Below are 20,444 nucleotides of genomic sequence, written 5' to 3'. Positions count from 1 at the left end.
TGTGTTCATCAAATTTAGCTGACAAAACTTTATAAGAAAAAAACAACAAAAAAGAAAAACCCCATGCTCTAATCACGAAAACCGTACTGTAATTATTTTATACACTATGCTGGATAAACGCCCTACGACGCATGTTACCAATATACTGCGCCAACTGTAATTATTTACTCATCTCTTTTCTACAAATTGTGAGAGCTTAAGATTAATTTTTCTACAACATTGCTCTTTTCTTAAGCTGTCGATGTCTAAGAAAAACATTGTCCCAGCCCCATTCATTGATAGATTGTAAATCGTCTTCCTTCAGGCCCTGGTCTGCTCCCTCATAGTTTCCTGGGACAATCCCAAGCAGAGAAGTGCTGCTATCTCAATCCACATCTCTTAATGTTTACTCATGGTGGCGAGTAGGACCATACTTTTCTAGGAATTGACAGTTAATTATATGCTTCTACGACATTGCTCATAGGAAAATTGTAATTAAATTACTCTTAACAATTAATGATCCGATGTTATACTACAATTTTGAACGCTTACAATTTGTTCAAATTGCGTAATTCGAACAAGATTTATTAAAAAAAAAATAATATCCTTAAGAGCTTTATGTTATGGCCAAAGGAAATGTGGCCCCTTAGCTGCCCAAATCTGAACCCCTTGTACTACTATGTGTCTCTTCAATAGAGAGTCCAATAAACGTGCACTTAACACAATAGACTCCTTGGTGGCCTCCATTCTCGAAAAGTCGCTAACATGTACAAATAGTTCCTCATCAATACTTTTTTAAGTTCAGAGTCAGTTTAGAGGCTGTGGCAGACGCTGGAGGGGGTTTGTTTGAGTGATAGACTTCACTATGAAACCCATCATTTAAGAGCAAGAGATGTGTGAACTTTGAAAAAAAAAAAAAAAATGTAATATACATAATCTTTAAATTTTACGGATTTAAAATCTCAAACTCTGTGTTTACTCATATAAAAATATAAGAGTTAGTTACTTCAAGATGGCGGACATCAACATCTCTTATGTCATATGAAAATGTTTTAACAAATATCTAGAAAGATGCAGTAAGTCTGGATATCTGAAACTTGCTGACCACTCAATCCTTTGTCTTACAACAAAATAGTGTAGTCATCAATCGTATGTGATAAAATTTTTTGTTAACAAAGGTATGTTGAACAAAGAATGTGACTGATAGTATTGTTCCCGTAGAACATACTTGCAAATACAAAAGTTTTAATCATAGTGAAATCAATTCATCCCTTAAAACGTTTTCACAAATCTTTTTTTTTTTCATTTTTTAAGTCCTCAAATCCAATGAAAATAATGGCCCTGAGCACATAGTGATTAATTAAATGCATTTAATTAAATGAAGAAAGGGGTATTCGTTTCATCGGATTTTAAATAATATATAAGCACTACACACATATATGTGTTCAAATTTTGTTCCTAAGTTTTGCAAAATAAGATAGGAACATCTTTGGATTTATTACATTATTTAAACAGATAATTTGTAAAATTTATTACCTATATTTTATTTCATTTCTATTTTAAAATTATCTATTTGATAAAGATATATCGTGTAAAAAGTATATGATTTTGTTAAATTAGAACCATGTGTTGCAAGAAGAGAAAGAAAGGCCACAATTTCGGCACTAGGTAGTTTTACCTTGAAACATTTCCCTTTGGAACGTTTTGCCTTTAAGCCATTTTGCTTAGGATACATGCAACCCTTATGGCTGGTAAAAAAGTAATTTCGTATTTTTTCTTTATTTCAATCCTTTATAAGAAGTATAATAATTAATTGATTTAATCCAACTATGCCACTTTCTGTTCAAAAACTTGTTGTAAACAAGAATCTAAGTTCATCCTGCCAATTTCGAAGAAGCCCTTGGTTCTATTGGCAAAAAAATAGGACAACCAATCTTCAGGGGTCTATATTGACGTCAAGTTTGTACCCCCCCCCCTAGTTGCCCATAGACAGAACAGGTAACAGGTAGCAGTAACTTGGTTCTAGGTCTGGACTGTAGGGTGTATGCATAAGTACGCCCCATCCGAGCTCCCTGAGTTTCTGGCACGTCACCTAAGATGTGCGCGGCCTGGCGTTGTCTTGATAATGTCGTGTTGTTGCCTATTCCCCAATGCTGGATGCTTCTGTTCGATCGCTAGCTTCAAAGATCGAGTTTTACATAGAAATGGCAGAATTGAGGGGCGTGTTTTTGCTTTTTAGGTAATAAAATGTAAAATATGGAATATGGATGGAATCACCGTAGCACATGGACAACGCACACGGGAGAAGTTATTCTCTTGATTTCCATGTGCGTTCATGCCCAGGTGATTCATAAAGAAAGAAATATACTTTCTGTATTTGGATTTTACTAAAAAAACCTTAGAACAGATGGAGTAATTGTAATACTATAATGTTTCTTATACTTAATCAATGCAACTCCATTTAACCAATTAAGGGAACATTAAAAAAAAAAAAACCTTCATACTCGACGCACAGTAATTCACAAATGAACTGGTCAAGCGAAATATTCTCGAAAAAGAGTCTGTAGTATACTCTCACACCTTTAGAACACTTTATCTAATTATTCGATGTGATAAATAATGAGAAAGTTTGTGAAAAAAGTACGGGAGATCCAAAATGATTTTTGTCCCGACCTATATATAAATGAATTAGATTTTTACGTCGTTTCTGTTATTTTTGTTAAAATTATTGTTCTGTCAGAATAATTGAAAAAATATACATAATAATTGTATGACTATAAATTGCATTAAATGGTTATTTTCCGTTGTAAAAATGATGGAATCTTGCCATAAAATTTTAATGCATTGAATAAAAAAATCCGACTATGTAATGAATTCGAACCAGATACAAAATATTTAAAAACGTAGTATGATAAGAAAAAAAACAACAAAAAACGGGGAAACAATTAGAATAGAAGAATGGCTAATCACTTCTACGTTAGTAATTATCATTAGATCTGATGGATTATTCATGCTAAAAAAGGCTCATGGATAGACCAACAACCATAATATGAGGCGAGAGCAGAGTCTTATTATAATTCTAATAAATAATAAATATTTAATGGATTTGGTATTAATAAATATAACATATTTTGATAACAAAATTCCAAGGGAACATCAATTTTAACCAAAAATTAACAATAACGTCGTATAAACTTCATTTATTTATACATTTAGGCGAAATATCCTTGAGGCAAAAATGCTTTAAGGTGAAATAGTTCAAATCAAAATTACTAGGCACCACAGATTCAATGGCTCTACGAATAAATACAATGTTACGTACGTTCGCATGATTATTTGTTGGGTAGAGCTTGGTTTTTGGATTTTTTAAAAAAATATATCAATTTACTTTTGTCTTTAATTTCAAAAATCCATAGCTGTTACGCAAAAATATATTTTTGAAGAAAAAATTTGAAAAATGATGTTTCTAATATGAAATTTTTTGAAAAAAAAAAATCAAAAATCCACAACTATTTACAAAAAATTATATTTTTGGAATTTAAAAACAAAAAAAAACCGCTATTCACAGATAATTAATTTTTTTAAATAATTACAGTTATTATTTTTTTGGAAAAAAAAATTCCAAAAATCTAAAGCGAATCACAAAAATCAAGTACCACTTTTTTTACACCTATATTCTGATTAAGGGTTCATTACGGTACCAATATTTTTTTGTATCGTTTCGGTTACCAGAATGAACATTCGTGACAGCGCAAACCCTACACCAAAACTCAAATTGAGTCATGTATCTCAATTTGGTTACAAAGTTATGGTTGATTTTAAATTATTTACGTTTTTATCTTACCTCTCAAAATTACATGGGCTCTTACTCTGATTATAAATAATTATCACACCAAGTTTGATCAAAATCAATTTGTAACTTTGGTAAAAAAAGATAATGACTCACAAACAAATCAACAAATATAAGTTTTGGATACTGCGACGGGGTTAACTCAGAAATTTAATGACGTTATACCATACAATTTTCTATTTTTGCAAAAAAAAAAAAATTGTAAGCGACAATTTCCAAGCTCAGAAATTCGGGGGGATTACGTTATCAGCTGTATATTTTTAATGAAATACTACCACTGCAAGGAACAGTTCTGACATCAATTGAGTACAGTACCATTTTATATCCCGTCAGTATCCCGGTACCATAAAAGTAGCAGGATACCGAGCAGCACTAGCATACAAAAATAAAAATATGAAAGACAACTATTCCAGCTCCGAAATTTATTTCAACTTCCTAGAGGCAACTCTGACTCGAAATTAGGGGTCGAATTGTTTGATACATACAAGTACGTTGTGAGGTATATCTAAGTTTATTTTATGTTACTGTATTTTGGGCAGAGTAGCCCTGACAATTTGAAGAATATTTGAGAGGAGAGCAACTTAGCTGTCATGACGTCACAGCAGATCATCTACAATCTGCTGTGACGAGCAAGGAGAGGAGAGGAGAAGGAAATAGACAAGGATATTGGTAAGAACCACTCCGATGTGGATCTTCAATTCTACTCTGAGTCCAAAAAGGACTCATAATTATAACTCTGTAACAAATTCTGAGAGTAAATTATTTTTCTTTTATGTGCATATAAGAATGTTCAATCAGGTTTTGAACATCATTGACGATAGTAGAAAAGTTCACTCCTCCGGAGTTAAATCATAATGACAACAACTCAGGAAAATTAAATTGACTCTTCAGTTTTCTATACGCTTTCCCAACACAACATCCTAGTAAAAATCCTTTAAGTAAGTCGAATTAGGATATAAATCACACATCTCCCTAAAAATAATATGTTGTTAATATATAAAGTGCATTTAAAAACCCCTATTCTTAATTAAAAGTATCAGTAAGTTGTATGCATAAAGTGTTATTTGGTTCTTAATACATTTGGTCACATTGAAGTCAATAAAATATGTATTTTTTTTTATAAAATTTATATTGTAAATAAATTTAAAAATAATTATTCTTTCAGATTAAAACAAAAAGTATGCTGTAAATTTAGTTATAATGATTAGTAGATTAATTTATGGAAGAAATATTTTTCTTCCAAAAGTTATATATTTTTGATGTATCGTATTTGTAAATTTGATTTGATGTGAACGAATGTGACGTGGTCATTTTCAAAGAAGCTCATAGCCGGATAATTTAATGACTGTTGGTTTTTATGCAAAGTTAACAAACAAATTGTGTTTCATGGAGAATTTAATAAAACCCTAACAAGAACAGTTGATTTGTTACACACTTCAAATAATCCTTTATAGATATATATATATCCTATTGTGCTAAATTTTATCAATAATACTTTAAGTGTATTTTACTGAATTATGTAATGCCTTGATAATTAATTATGAGTTTTTAAATTTATTAATGCTCAAATGACGTTCTTACCAACTTATCAAATTGTGACTTGCTTAAAGCTCATTGAAAGGAGAACCTTTTAAGAGTTAATTTTTTTTTGCTCTTATCTAGATTTTACTATACTTAACACCTTTAGAGATAAAATTAATTCTTGACTTCGAATACATTTGTACTTTTTGGAGTAAAAGTTATTTCTATTATTAAAATATTCTGACTGATCCCGTGGAGACGTAGTAAACTACACTTAGAGTAACAACCCAAAAAATTATTTTTCAATTGAAGAATTAGAAAATGATGGACTTTATGTATTAGAAAGGGCTCCCATGATATGGATAAAGTTAATATTTCAATACCTCAAATGAAGGCCTTGACCAATTAGTTCTGAATGTGTGTTTAAAAACCCTTGTATTAAAACTATTTGCACATTAAATTTCTCCATGAATATATATATATTTTGAATTACTTGTTTCTTATCGACGCTTAAGATGATTTAAATCAGGGATGCCCAACTCTTGGCCCACGGCCTGCATTGCAGCCCTCCTAATGTTTAAGTGGGCCCACTACTCATTGTCACATCTAATAGTATTTTTTTTTTAAATATCGCTCTAGAGAAAATAATAATAATGTGAAAACGGAGAAAAAAACAACTTTTTCATTGAATTCCTTCATACACGAAAAAAAAGACATTCTATCAAATTTTGCAGAAGAATTATTTTTTTTAATTTTTTCGAAAATTTCATCTCCCACTAAAATATATATATAATTTAGCGTACGCCCATGAACAGAGTATGCCAGATTTGCATTTTTTAAGCAGTTTGGCGTTAATAATTTTGGTTCTATTAAGCTATTTTTCGTGAAATTTAATTTAATAGGTTCTTGGCCCATTAAAACATTTCAGGTGGTAATGCGGCCCATTATATTAGAATATTTGACATTTCTGATCTAAATAGTATCCTATTTTATACTTTTTTTTAGGTATAAAGTACTTAGCAATTGATAACATTATACATTATTCATTGTATTTTATTTTAAAAATATGGGGCCTTTAACAAGTAGGGAGACTTTATTTAATTTTTTCATCTTATGACCTCGTATATTAAATTAGTAAAATAGTTTTTTAATAAATTTGAGACTTAGAGATGAATTTATTAGAGTAATTTTTTTCATTTCAATAGAAACTTTTGTTCTCAAATTTTATCTAACTTTACCACAATTTTTATTAATTTGATTTAGAGACTTACTATATTTTTATATTTCTTACTACTGTAAAAAAAGTAGCAAGGAATATGTGTACAAACTGTACGACATATGGATCCATAGTTTATTAAAACATTATCAATTCCATAGAAGGATATTGTTGTAATGTATAAATCATTTTCCAGTCTTGACAATAATGAGTTAAAGCATATTTAATATTCTTCTTACGTATCTCAACTTATTCCACAAATTTGAAGACAAAGTATATAATGAATTGAAATAAAATACCTTTCAAATATTGGGGTGTACTTATGTAATTTTTGGTAATTATTTTTTTACTTTCAAGAATGAAGATACTTGCAGATGGGGGTAAATATTTTAATATTTATGAATAAAATACGCGGGGCAATAATTAGGGTATGGGGGGCAATTTTATACAAATGAATTAAAGACAATAGTTGAATTTATTTATGTGTGTAGAATCCAAAACTGATCTCATTTTTTCTCTCAGTCATCTAGAATCTGAAATATCTGGGCTTAAAATAATTCAAGACTATTATTGTTAAGAGTCATTTTATACCCTAAAAACAATCCCTAAATTAAAAGTAGTATTAATAATATAACTTATGTAAAAGGTTTTATTATGATTAAAAAGTGTTTTTATTGATTCCGTATCTTGTTCTGACCAACGACACTCTTCTTTAGACCCTGATAACTTATTCAAAATACATAATGATTATAAATATCATATCTTATATTATAGAATAATATTCAATGTATAATTTAAATAAAGATCAATTAAAAAAATATGCATCTTGAAGGATTTTTGTTCCATTCTGTATTTTTTTAAGTTTTATACATCCTATTTTTAATTTGGGGATTGTTTTAAAGGTAAAAAATGACTTTGAACGATAATAGTACCGAATGACAAGTATCACAAATATTTCAGAATTAAGACAACGGAGCGAAAAACTGAGATTAGTTTTGGATTTTGCACTAAAAAATAAATTCATTTTTAGTATTGAATTCATTTGTACAAAATGAGTGTTCCCCTTTGATTTTATTGTATCTTGATTTTGCTATTGAATAAAAATATTTTATTACAAAATATATTTTGGAATTGATGATTTTATATTTTACACTTAGTATCTATCAAAGTCTATTTCTAACATAGGACATTTAAGTCTAACATTCTAGAAATTTTATGAGCTTATAGAAAAAGTGGCCCGGTATGATATTAAAAGGACCTTTGGAGATCTTGTTCTAAAAAAAATATTTCGGATTTTTGTACTAAATTCAACTCAATTTTATTTTCTCTTCAAGGCGATTTTTAAAATATATAATTTGTCCCTTATAAAATTGGACATTTATAAATTTATATAAAAGAAGACGCTTTAGACGGTATGCCTAAAGAGAGCATAAAGAGTTGAGAGGCAAAGGTCTTCCTCAAAAAAATAAAAATATCATCCAAGAAGTCTAATATTGAATGTTAAAAAAAAAAAAAAGAAGAGAAATTTAAACTGTTGAAACGAATTTTTCAGATCCTTTTTATTGTAAAAAGTGGAAATCAAAACTATTATTTATAATTAAAAAAATGGATTTTGCCACCTTCTCATGATTTTTTACTTGTAAATATCAATAAAAATGCTAAAAAATACCTGCATAAATATATTTTCATCTATGAAAAATAAATCCTTAGTTTAAAATAATCCTTAAGACCTAAGTTAAATTTTTTAGATTTGTTTTCCAAAATCCGTAGCTGTTCACAAAAAATTCAAATATTATTATTTTTTGCATTAAAATTTCAAAAATCACTAGCTTTTCAGCGAAAATTAAATTTCAAATATTATTATTTAATCTTTTTTAGTTTCAAATATGAATTTCTCTAGTAAAAAGAAAAAAATTCTGCAGACACCCTTGATGTAGATTTGAAATATTAAATTGCTTGGAGATCAATTGCAAAAACCAATTGGTATTCGTAGAAAATTAACTATTTTGGAAAAAAATTTAATCAAAAATTAATTTTAAACATTACATTAAAAAAAAAAATCAAGTATCATATTTTCTATAATCAAGTCTGAGACATTTCAAGCTCCCATCTATTTTATACCATAGAGATAATGACAAGAGCTTATAAGTGTAAAAATTCTGACATTGTTTAGTAATCCGTTTTGCATCAACGTTATACAAATTAAATTTAATAAGTAATAATTTATGGGGAAAAAAAAAAATTTTTTTTTTTTTAAATATAAAGCAAAAATTTCTACCTAGCCGACCCCTGCAGCCGCCCCTGATATATATGATATTTGTTTCATACTGTTTTTATGTTTACTCACAACCTCATGTAATAATATAAGTAAAATACCTTACCTTATTCGAGTCGAATGCCTTTAATTTCGTCGTAAAAACGTCGTTGTAGTCCTCTTCTTCGTCTTCTTCTGGAGAAGCTCCTTCAATCGTAACAGCTGAAGGAAGCTGTGGTGAATTAACAACACTTTTATTACACCCAGAGGAGGAGTAACCCTTACTTCCCTCTTTAAGTATGTTACTACTACTACTACTGTTCAATCGATTAATAGTAGAACGGAAATCTAACTCTACAACTTTTGTACGAGGAGGAGCGCGAAAAGAACCCCCGCGACGTCGTTCGAGGACAACACTCGTTCTCCGGCGAGGGGACTGACGGCATGAGGCTACGCGATTCAATTTAAGAACGTTTGTTGCTGTTGTTGGGTTATTATGTCTGTAGATTTGGTTATTATCATGATTTAGAGGGATATTCTTGGTCGTGTTATTTTGGTTTTTGTTATTCATTGTTGTATCCTGCTCAGAGAACGTGGGATCCCCTTCCTCTTCCAGTCTTTTCATGATGTCGTTTGCCTACAATTTCTCTCTCACTCTTCCACTTTCCTATTTTTCTGTTTCTTCTTCCTTCCTCCTTCCTTTTTCTTCTTTTCTGTTTGTGTTATGTGATAAGCTAACCTTCTTCCATTAAGGGGATGTTACTTCTGTAAAATACAAAAAAAAATATATATATATACCAACTTTAACAACTTCTAAATAAATATAATAATTTTTATTATATCACTTTTATTTATTTATTGTAAAAAGACGAACACTTTACAAATTATGAACCAAAGGTACTTTTAAGTAAAGTCATTGCGAAATTTTTTGACAGGAAAATTAAATAGTAGTACCTATATAAAACATTTTTATATACGAATAATATGTTACATATATTTTTGAGACTCGACCCGGGAACAATATTTATTTCCGTTCGATCTTAACCCTTTACTTTCAAACGATGGTTTTTTATTTTTTTTATTTTATACTTAATGATCATCTCTATAAGTTACGTAGCAGTTGATTTAGATTATTTGCTTGTACAGTCTTGTACATATTGGTTGGAACCAATGGTGTTGCTAGTTTGGATCATTTGGAGGGGGTTGGGGTTATACCCAAAAATTATCATCACCGTTATATGTATAATTACTTATATAAAGGGATAACTTTATATGTAAGTTAGATATGATAAAAAAAATGGGGACCCATAAGGTCAACTGGTCAACGCCACTGGTTTGGACAAAGGAAAAAAGGCAATATTTGAACTGTTAGTGGTCAACATGTCCGTCTTGTGCATTTTTGATCATTTTAACTCGATTTAGCGTTGAATCAATGTGGTTTAAACACAGTTTAGTCAAATGTAACTCATGATACTAGACCTGAATTACTGTTGTTATACGACATGAGCGTTATTTACTTTTTTTCCCCCGTACACACAGCGAAAGAGAGTGGTTCTACCTTCTGTCAAAATAATACAACTCCCTTAATGATAATATTGTATAGTAAAAAAAATAACGTTTATGTATGTTTCTCACATAGAGGGGACTCTCAAAAATCTTCTGAACAATTGCTATTTTTTAAATGGCAAGCTATATAACGTCACCTCACCTGCGGATAATACATAAATACTTTTTGGTTTGTTCATTTCCTGATAGCTTTTTTTTTGTCAGAAAATCACATTTTTGTAGCCTAACTTTAATTTTTGCCATATATTTTCTATGGAATTTAAGCCAGGGGAATAATTTGGCCAGTCACAGAACATTAATCACAGATTTTTTTGCACATTTTTTAAATGTATGACATGGTACCAATTCTTAATGAAATATGTCACCATCATCTAGAAAAATAATTTGAAGCAAATGAGTATCTAATATTTTTCGGTATTCATCGTTTCTCTAATATGCATCAGACACTCAGTTCAAACATCTTTTTTTTTTTGTACTTCCTATTAATACTATAAATATATGTGTTTCTAGGCTCCCTTATTAATTAATATCTTTAGCGCAAATGATGGCTTCCTTTGTTCAAACTTTGACCTGATCCAGATCCCGTATAATTGCATAAAAACCAAGTGTTTCCTGTACAAACAAGTGTCTAATAAAATATAATTTCCTTTTTTTTTTCATTTTAAGTAGGTTGTCGATATGAAGAAACACGATGACTCGTCAAGTAATATTTTGCTAATTTGAAATTTTTAAAATTCTTCGAATGCAAAAAACTCCAGAATTAAAAATAATAAAGTCTTATAGGTGATGTTGTCTCATTCCTCGTTATTCAAGGATTCTAAATCAGTGCAGTTGATTTAGTTTAAGTAATTGAAACAAACTCTGCGACCGTTTATGGGATATTAAAAAAAAACTACTTAAGAAATGAAATGGCTAATATCGTCTTTACTTGATAAATGCAAATATTGAAATGTAAAAGTTAAAATAAAAAAAATGTAGGAATAACAACGATTTTAAATGATACCACACGGCCTAATACAGTTTTGAAGTTTTTAATTAAGTGTCTATTTCTTGAAAAAATAGTGAACCACAGAGAAAAACGAAAAGCCACACTAAAAATGCAAACCTTTTTTCATTTAAAATTGTCTACATTCAAACTTTCTACTAATGCTAAAGCCATAATTATATGTGATTGGACGATTAATTGGAATCTGAAGTTGGTAACTCTGGTTTTTTTTTCGAGAATCGGATTTGGGATCTGGCATCAAAAAATAGTATTTAATTTGGGATTCCGATTTTTATTTCTTACAGGTATTTAAATATTAATGACTTTTCTAAGTTATTAAAAAAATAATACACCCCCCCATTAATATCTTTAATTTTACTACAAAATTTAATATTTAAAATTTTTTTTCTAAAAATTTAGTTTTCTCTAAATAACTTTAATTTTTTTCTGGATTAAAAAAAAAAAGCCCAGGTCACCTGCTTAAAAAAAACACACATATGTATAATCTTATCGACGCCCCTGATAGCAAAATTGTATTTTTAACTATTATTTAAAATATTGAATAATCGAAATAAGCATTTTTTTAAATCGTTCTATCACTAATAATTAAATTGTAAAATCAATATTACATACTCTGATACCGATTATGGTAGATTAGTATGTTTCTTTATTAATTAAAATACTCAGCTTGTGGGAGAATAGAGGCAGTGATTGAAGCCCAGAGAGGTGACTTTGAAAATCAATAGACTATTTCTGCTATTAAATAAACTGAAAAAATTGTCACAATGCTTTTGTTCAGGATTTGGATTAGGTCAAAGTTTATTCCAACTTTGGTGCACGACCCAGTACACTTCATTACTCCATTGAATGCTTATTAGACGTGTGTTGAAATATAAATATTTTCCGATCCGATACTTTACAATTGATTGGATGTACGTTGTACACATATTCCTGGAAGTATTTTTTGTTTTGTTTTGTCGCACTATGTTTTTTTTTCGTTTACCAACAGATTTATATCCTATATTCTCAATATTTGAAAATAAATATTTTTATAAAAAGCTTTTATGTAACAAGATATCTTTAGCTGAGGTGATATATTTATTTAGCCATTATAATAATGTGTAATATACATTAATTAACTGATGTGCTCTGAGGTGCCCGGTAATTTTGCCTTGAAACTATTTTGTCTATGGAAATTTTACCTTAATATATAAATAAAAGAAGATTATACGTCGTGGTTGAAATCGATATTCCCTTTGAATTTTCTAAATCAACACGTGTAATATTTATTACTGTAAAATGCATTAAATATTTGTTCAATATTGGAATAATAATTGAGTTCTGTTCTTTCCTCATATGATGCATGTTAGTCAATCCATGAGTCTTTTCTAGTATGAATAGTCCATCCCATCTAATGATAATTACTAACTGAGAGTGATTATCAATTATTCTATTCAAATCGTTGCCGTGTTTATTTACTTTTGTTTTTCTTATCTATTTTTTTTATATATTTTGTCTCTGGTTCGAACTCATTACAAAGTGAGGCTTTGTTAGTCTATGCATTGAAATTTTGTGTCAAGATTCCATCATTTTTACGAGAGAAAAGAACCATTTTATGCATTTTATACTAATACAGGGTATCCACGATAAATTGGAACTATCTTAAAATTCAACCTGCTTGATAAAAATGGAATTTGGAGTGTATTTATTAATATGAAAAAGTTAGACATAATATTAAACAATAAATTTATTCAACATGTCCTCCCTCAGCAGCCACCATCTTCTCCATCCTGCCCCTAAAGGATTTGCATGCCCTGATGGCTTCCGCGGAATCGACAGTATTCCACTCCCTCGTAATGGAGCCTGGGAACTTTGTGGTGAAGACCGCAGGGACTTCTTCTCTCTCCTTGGCAAGCCACATGCCATTCTGTACGTTGTAGCTTCTTTTGACAGTCCAGTTCATCTCGTTGGAGAACAAGATGATTCTTCCTCCATGGCTCTTCAGGTCATTGAGGAGACGCTTAATGTTAGTGAGCCTGGTGGCCTTCATGGATGCCGTGAGGATGTGTTGTTTGGCCATTCGGTATGACCTGTACCCGAGGTACTCATTCACAGCCTTGGAGACCAACTGCTTGTTCACTCCACGGTTCTTGGCCAACCTGGACAAGGAAGTCCCCGACGAAGCCTTGATGGACTTCCGAAGGCCTTCAAGGAAGCGGGGAGTGCGGATTCGGCCACTTCTCATGTTGTGGGCCTTGCGGCAGACCTTCCCCTCAACCTCCCAGGTATTGAAGACCCGGTACACCGTGGTCTTGGGGTAGTTAAGAAGCTTGTAGATAGCAGAGGGCTTGTGTCCCACGAGAGCCAATTCGAGGATGGTGTCTCTCCTTGCTTGTTCCATGATGACTATTGTTTGTTGTTATAGTTTTTTGTTCACGCAACCTTTTATATTATTATGATTTAACCCCGAATATCCACATTATGGATCTGGATGAAGTTTAAAGTAGTTCCAATTTATCGTGGACACCCTGTACACTTTACATATTTGATTAAAAAGATGGGAAGGAAAATCAAAAATGACCTATAAATCTCATTTATTTGTTAATTAATGAGAAATATCCTTGAGCAAAATAGATTTATAGAAAAATGTTTAGAATGAAAATAGTTTCAGGCAAAATTATCTAGTGTCATGTTGAGAACCATCTGACATCGTTTTTTTTATACTTAAGAAATTTTGGTAAACCTATTTTTTGAGTTGAAACTACCGATTCATCAATTTCATCTCACTGTAGCAATGTTACAAAGATGACCACTCCGAAAAAAAGAACAATTTTTAAAGACAAAATAACTTGACAATCCATCTTAATGAATCAATTTAATCTTAAATTTTATAGCTAATGAGTAAGGTATGCCAAGCAAGGCACTCTTTTTAAGAAGTGCATAAGTTATATCAGATTAATTAATACATCTAAGTGTGAGGACTCTCTATATTAAGCATTTCTCTGCTCCAAGAAACTGAAACACTATTTGGCTTTCACTTCCATCTTTTTTTTTTCTGGTGGCATCATGTAAAAATATCAGGATTTATATTATTTTTTCCGATACAGATACAATGTAGATATTGGATATTTTGTCCGATATATCGTTTTTCCGATTTTAGTCCGATATATCTGCCAACTGTATTAGATCATATTGTTACTCCACCTTCTTTGAATATTTTTGACGTATCTCATAATTTGCCCTTTTTGGGAAGATCAAATTCAATTCGTTTCTTAGTTAAATATTAACAAACTTTGGAATGAATAATTGCAGAAGAGAATAATAGGGGTGATTGGAAAATTTGTACATATAAATTGAAAACAATAATCAAATTTATCTATGGCTGTAGAATCCAAAACTGACCCCAGTTTTTTTTTCAGTCATCTGAATTCTGAAATATCTACCCTTATTGTTATTTGGGAATTCTATCTTTCAAAGTCATTTTGTAACCTTACAAAAATCCCTGGAGTTCCACCAAAAAGACAACATTATTATAATATTTTTCAAAGCTAGTTTAATGACGTCATACCTAGTCAATTGTTAATTGAGGCAAGAGTTACTTCTAACTTGATCATCTATCTCAAGAGATGTTCAAATTCATATTCTGAGCTCCACGAAAGAGGATGCAGGAAAATTCATCCAAGGAAAACTACTAAAACTCTTAAGGGAGTCGAGTGGACTCCTTCCGTGGGAATGCAATATCAGGATCGAAACAACAAAGCAATCCATTCATGATGAGTAGATAATTTAAATATGAGATCACTTGAATAATACAAAATAGAACGTAAATACTTGGATATGCATATTTTTTAATAGATTTAAAAAAAAAAAATTATATATTTAATATTTTTATATAATATAAGTTAGGATATTCTTCATCACTACGTATTTATTATGAATAAGTTATATGGGTCTAAAGAAGAGTGACGTTTTTCATCTTTCTTTTCAGCCTTAAAAGCGAAAATATATCGGGCTCAAAATAAGATACAGAATGAATGAAAACACTTTTATGTAAGTTTTATTAATCCTACTTTTAATTTGGGGATTGTTTTAAGGGTAAAAAATGACTGAACGAATATAGTAACGAATTACTATTATCTGTGATATTTCAGAATTCAGATGACTGAGAGAAAAGTTGAGATCAGATATGGAATTTGCGCTCATCGATAAATTCGATTATTGTCTACAATACATTTATACAAAAATTCCTCTCCTCACCCCCTAATTGTTCCCCTGTGTTATCAAAGAATGTGAATGTTATGAATGAAGTCTTATCTACTCCAACAATAAATATGAAATAAGAAAATGGATGGATAATGTTTTATTCTGTATAAACCTTTCTTTTTTAATAGCAACATATTAATTTGGCTATATAATAATAATCTATCCTCTTCAATATTAGTTTCTCCAACTACTATGTGAGTATTAATAAATTCATAGGTATAAAATATACTCCTATAAAAGTATTTAATTGCCCTCAAAGTATCTAATATTTAAAGTTGTGACAAAAAGTTACGGATAAATGACTAAGTAGATTGAAATTTGACAAGGAAAAGCGGTTTTTTTTTGTGTTCATTTCTTGTCAGACCATTCTTTTAGGTATGTTGCAATAAAAATGAAAGTTATTATTTCCTTTTGAACCTATTTTACCTAATAGATCATGGTGAAATAACCATTTTAATACCAAAATAATGTCTCTAGCTTCCATTTTAAGGAAGTTATGACCAATTTATCATCGACATTTCAGGCCTTTTTTTTTCGTAATGTGCATGTTATAACCTACACAAAAATTTGTTATCTAATAAAACATAATATTTCAATAAAACAACACAACTTTCTTTAACATCAAGAGAATTAAATGACATTTTCAGAAATTACAGAGTATAGCATTATACAAAAGATGATACTTTGAAGTACTTGCAATTGAATGGTATAAAATGAAATTTGAGTATATGAATATCTTCTCACGGTCTTCAGACAATAACCCCTAATTATTGTAAAATAAAAAAAAGTGGTTTAAAATTAAGACATAGTACTTTCATATTGCGCAGTAATAAATATTGAACGTAGTTATGTCAGGTTAAAATTTATGTATTTCACATGAAATCATAAAAAATACTAGATAAATAAATGTTTTAACGTCCATTGCAGCTTTTATTTAATCAATTACACCTTATTTGTAATTTTAAAGACTATTTTGAGATGACTTACTTTCCAGCAAATCGTATGATTAAACGATGCAATAGATTGAAAAAAAATTAGAACGGGTAAAAGAGTAAAAATTTATTTGCTTTAAATATATATTACTTCAAATCTATTTTTTCTATGGGGATCCCCAAAACAGTTCTAGACTTTCACGTAGGCCTCTTGTAAGTTTTTTTCTCTCCCTAAATCGGAACTTTGTAACATTCCTAGTTGTTGTGATATGATTTCTCTCTAATAAAGAATCTATAGTTTGACGCCTACCTTTATGCTGTATAATTAATATATTATTCTAAAGGGGGATTCAAAACGAGCGGTTTTTGGATTGTAGAAATAAAACACATAAAATATTATGTTATGGTCAAAACTTTATTATGAACCGAAAAAACAATCCTTTACAATTATTTCTAGAAAATAATCCCCTTCATATGTGGACAGCTACTGGCCTTTAAATGGTACATTCTTTCACGCCAATTTTTGATGAAGCGTTCGAGCATTGTGACCGGAATCTCATGAATAACTCGCTCAATATTTGCTTCCGATGCTTCAATCGTCGCTGAATTATCCGCATAGACTTTTGCTTTTACGTAGCCCCAAAGAAAAAATTCCAAAGGTGTGATATCACACGATCTTGGTGGCCAATTCACGGGCCCAAAAATGTGAAATTAATTGCACACAAAAATGATGTCCCAATAAGTCCATTGTTACGCGCACTGTGTGGCAAGTGGCACCATCTTGTTGGAACCAAATATTGTGGAGACCATGTGCTTCAATTTGAGGTATCAAAAAGTATGGCCCCAGGGCGCGATAACGTTCGCCGTTGAAGGTAACGGCTACGGCCGCCATAGTTTATACTCTGCGAGCTGTACGTGTCCTACTAGACGACGGAACATCCCAGCAAGTTGCTTCCCCTTCAAATTTCTCGCTTATTCTGCGAGTTGTGGATTTTGAAGGTCGATTATGGGGACCATAAGTTGGCGTAATTTGCGAAAAACTTCTTTCACAGAACAGTGATTTTCATAGTACAATTGAACAATTTGTACTCGTTATTGTGGCGTATATACTTCCATGAAAAATTGTAAGACAATACTGAGTAAAAATGACGAATGAATTTGACAGAACTCGTGCGCACCTGTCAAAAAATATCTACTGGAAAAAACCGCTCGTTTTGAATCCCACTTTATATATTAAATCCAAATGTATGTGTGTCCGGAAATAACGGCAAAACCAAGGAAAGGTTTTTAGTGAAATTTTTATGTAGGTTTTAAGGCTCCATAGACGGGTTATAATTTTTTGGCCTTTTACGGTCATGGCGGCCTTAAAATAGCATTTTTATATGAACGGACAAGGACAGTAAAATTCTAAGAATGAATCTTGCTGCATCTATCTATGCACAATTTTTTAAAGGGAATAGAAGGTTTAGAGTAGAAACAAAAAGTAGAGAGAATAATTGAAAACATTTTTGAAGTAATATGAAAGTTGAGCAAACAGCAGTTGAACTTGAATACTATAACTTCCCTAACCCTTATAATCTCCTTTAAAAGAAGTGTACAAAGATATATAACAACTTGTAGTCAGTAGGACATTACGGTCTTCATTTTTTGTTTTATATGAAGCAAAAGAGTTTAGAATGTATTTTAATTTCGTATTGTCCCAGCCAACGCCGGGAAAACCTACTATAGTTAATATTATTTTTGAAATTCCTACAAAAATGAAACTATTTTAAACTAAATCTGCTCTAAGGGAATTTGTCACATGGAAGACTATAATTTATAGAAAAGAAATACGTAATATTATCACCTCCAAAATCAAAAAATAATGGGAAGCTGATTTTGAAAATAAAAATTTAATCAATCGTACCATATGTCTTTCTCCCTTCCTCTACTTGCAGGAACTCAAATGTCAAGTTTTACGTACAGGTACACGTGGGCTGATATATTGGATCAAAATAGGAAAACTTGTATACTAGGGAACATATCAAATTTCGAATTGTTTACTTATTGTTTGTTCAATTACACAGCTGAGGATAGTCTTGTGTGTATTTTAATGTTTATAAATATTTCTTTTATAACAGCTGCTTTATACATCAGCAATAGGAGAATGTGGAGGCAAGACTAACTTATACCATTACTGTTTTAAAACTAGGGATACTAATCGGATTTTCTTTTCATAAGCTCCTAGAATTAACACTTAATTCCTAAAGAGTGAACATTCTCAGTATCAGTCCAATACTTTTTTACTATTCAACGATCCTTAAGAGTGATACACGGGTCTTTCAGCCCTACGATCTTAGCTATTTTTTTATTTTCTTCCCTCATAGCTAGGATTGAAGAATATGATAACTAAGAAAATAATGAAGGATGTCTAGAACGTATAAAAATACGTTCTAGTCATACGTCTACTACAGATATCTCGTCTCTTTGAAAGAGTTTTGGAACTATGATGTAACATCAACGTCTCAAATGATGGAGTTAGTATTTACATCGTAATTTCAGCTCTTATTCGGGACAAACAAATTTTATTTGAACTTGAATAATACGACTGCAGTCTGTTTAGTTTTTTTTAGACCGATCCAACTCTACATACAAACTATAATTGATAGCATACAAAATTAGATAGAACATTTGTGTATGCTACTAAAATACGGAGCCTGAGGATTTACTACGGAATTATAATTGTACGTCTTAGCAATCTACAATTGCTACTGATTAAAAAAAAATGATAAACAACTTTAATCGGACAGTACAACAAGATTTAATTCTGAGCTTTATATGGTTATAGCTGTATTTTACATTTCGGAAGGTAAATGGATACTTTGTTCGGAATTGCTTAGCTATCTTCCAGTAATTTGCTTTCAATAAAAGTAAACTACAATCATTAAAATAAATAAAAAATGACGTGCCTATATAAAAACCAAAAGGAAACGAGATCAACTTACCCGGACCTATAAGCCGGAATTATTCCCATGTTGCTCATCAATTATAGTTTGAGTAAAACAAGAGCCTACACTTATAACTTCCAAGCAAATCCTCTCTGTTACTTTCCGTCTTCCATTAGCACACACACTAGTAGTTATTACTTAATAATAAGATGTTCCTATGTCAATAATTAAATCATAACGACAACAGCTTTAGAAAATGAAAAAATAGAATAGTTCAGAGAACAAATTAGAAAAAACCGCTCCCGCTTTTAAGTACTTATTTGTTATACCTCTGACTTATAACTCATTAAATGGGATCAAGCCCAAAGATATTCAAAGCAATCATATTCTTCATAGAACTTGTATTTATACTTAAATACATGGGGTATGTACGTGCATACTACTCAAATAAAAAAGCCCTAATACTTGTTCATGTACTTGAAATTTTAATGAAGTACTTGAAATTTTAATGAAGTACTTGAAATTTTAATGAAGTACTTGTAATTGACTTAAGTACATTTAAACATATTTGTCACCGTCTCTAATCTTTATACATATGATTTATCTGGTGGGGAAGTTTAAACCTCAATATCTTGGCAACCCTAAGATCTATGTTTAATAAAGATTGTTCTTCAGGCTCAGTTTTGAAAACTGTAAAATAATATAAAATCCGTTTGACGATCATTGTGTGCCTCCGTGTTAGTAGAACGCCCAAGGATGCAAATGACTCTATAGATAATGATGCTAGAGAGGTTAGCTTGGTATTATCAGATCCGGTGTCATGCTAAAATAATCCTTGATCTACTCAGAGTATAAATGAGGATCGATATCAGAAAAAATTATTGCTTATGTTGGATACAAAATGAGGCTTGTGTTTATTTTACTCCTCTCTAGCTGCATGCAGCTAATTTA

The 20,444-nt window shown here is 30.7% G+C and overlaps 1 protein-coding gene across 2 annotated transcripts in view; it reads right to left on the bottom strand.

Moving 5' to 3' along the window:
- Window positions 1-20,444, bottom strand: part of LOC121130280 (uncharacterized) — a 286,433-nt gene that overhangs the window by 110,802 nt on the left and 155,187 nt on the right. Inside the window, exons 1-2 of one of the 2 annotated variants that reach the window (XM_040726040.2) lie at window positions 19,551-19,735; window positions 8,948-9,585 (exon numbers count right to left, since the gene is read on the bottom strand). In XM_040726040.2, coding sequence (XP_040581974.1) covers window positions 8,948-9,445 — 498 coding nt within the window. In that variant the 5' untranslated portion in view covers window positions 9,446-9,585; window positions 19,551-19,735. Of the gene's footprint in view, window positions 1-8,947; window positions 9,586-19,550; window positions 19,736-20,444 lie in introns of those variants that run through there. The other variant, XM_071893687.1, reaches the window with a different exon arrangement.

This window comes from Lepeophtheirus salmonis, chromosome Z (genome assembly GCF_016086655.4).
Source record: "Lepeophtheirus salmonis chromosome Z, UVic_Lsal_1.4, whole genome shotgun sequence".
NCBI classification, from domain to species: Eukaryota; Metazoa; Arthropoda; class Copepoda; order Siphonostomatoida; family Caligidae; genus Lepeophtheirus; species Lepeophtheirus salmonis.
This window is presented reverse-complemented; position numbering and strand designations above follow the sequence as displayed.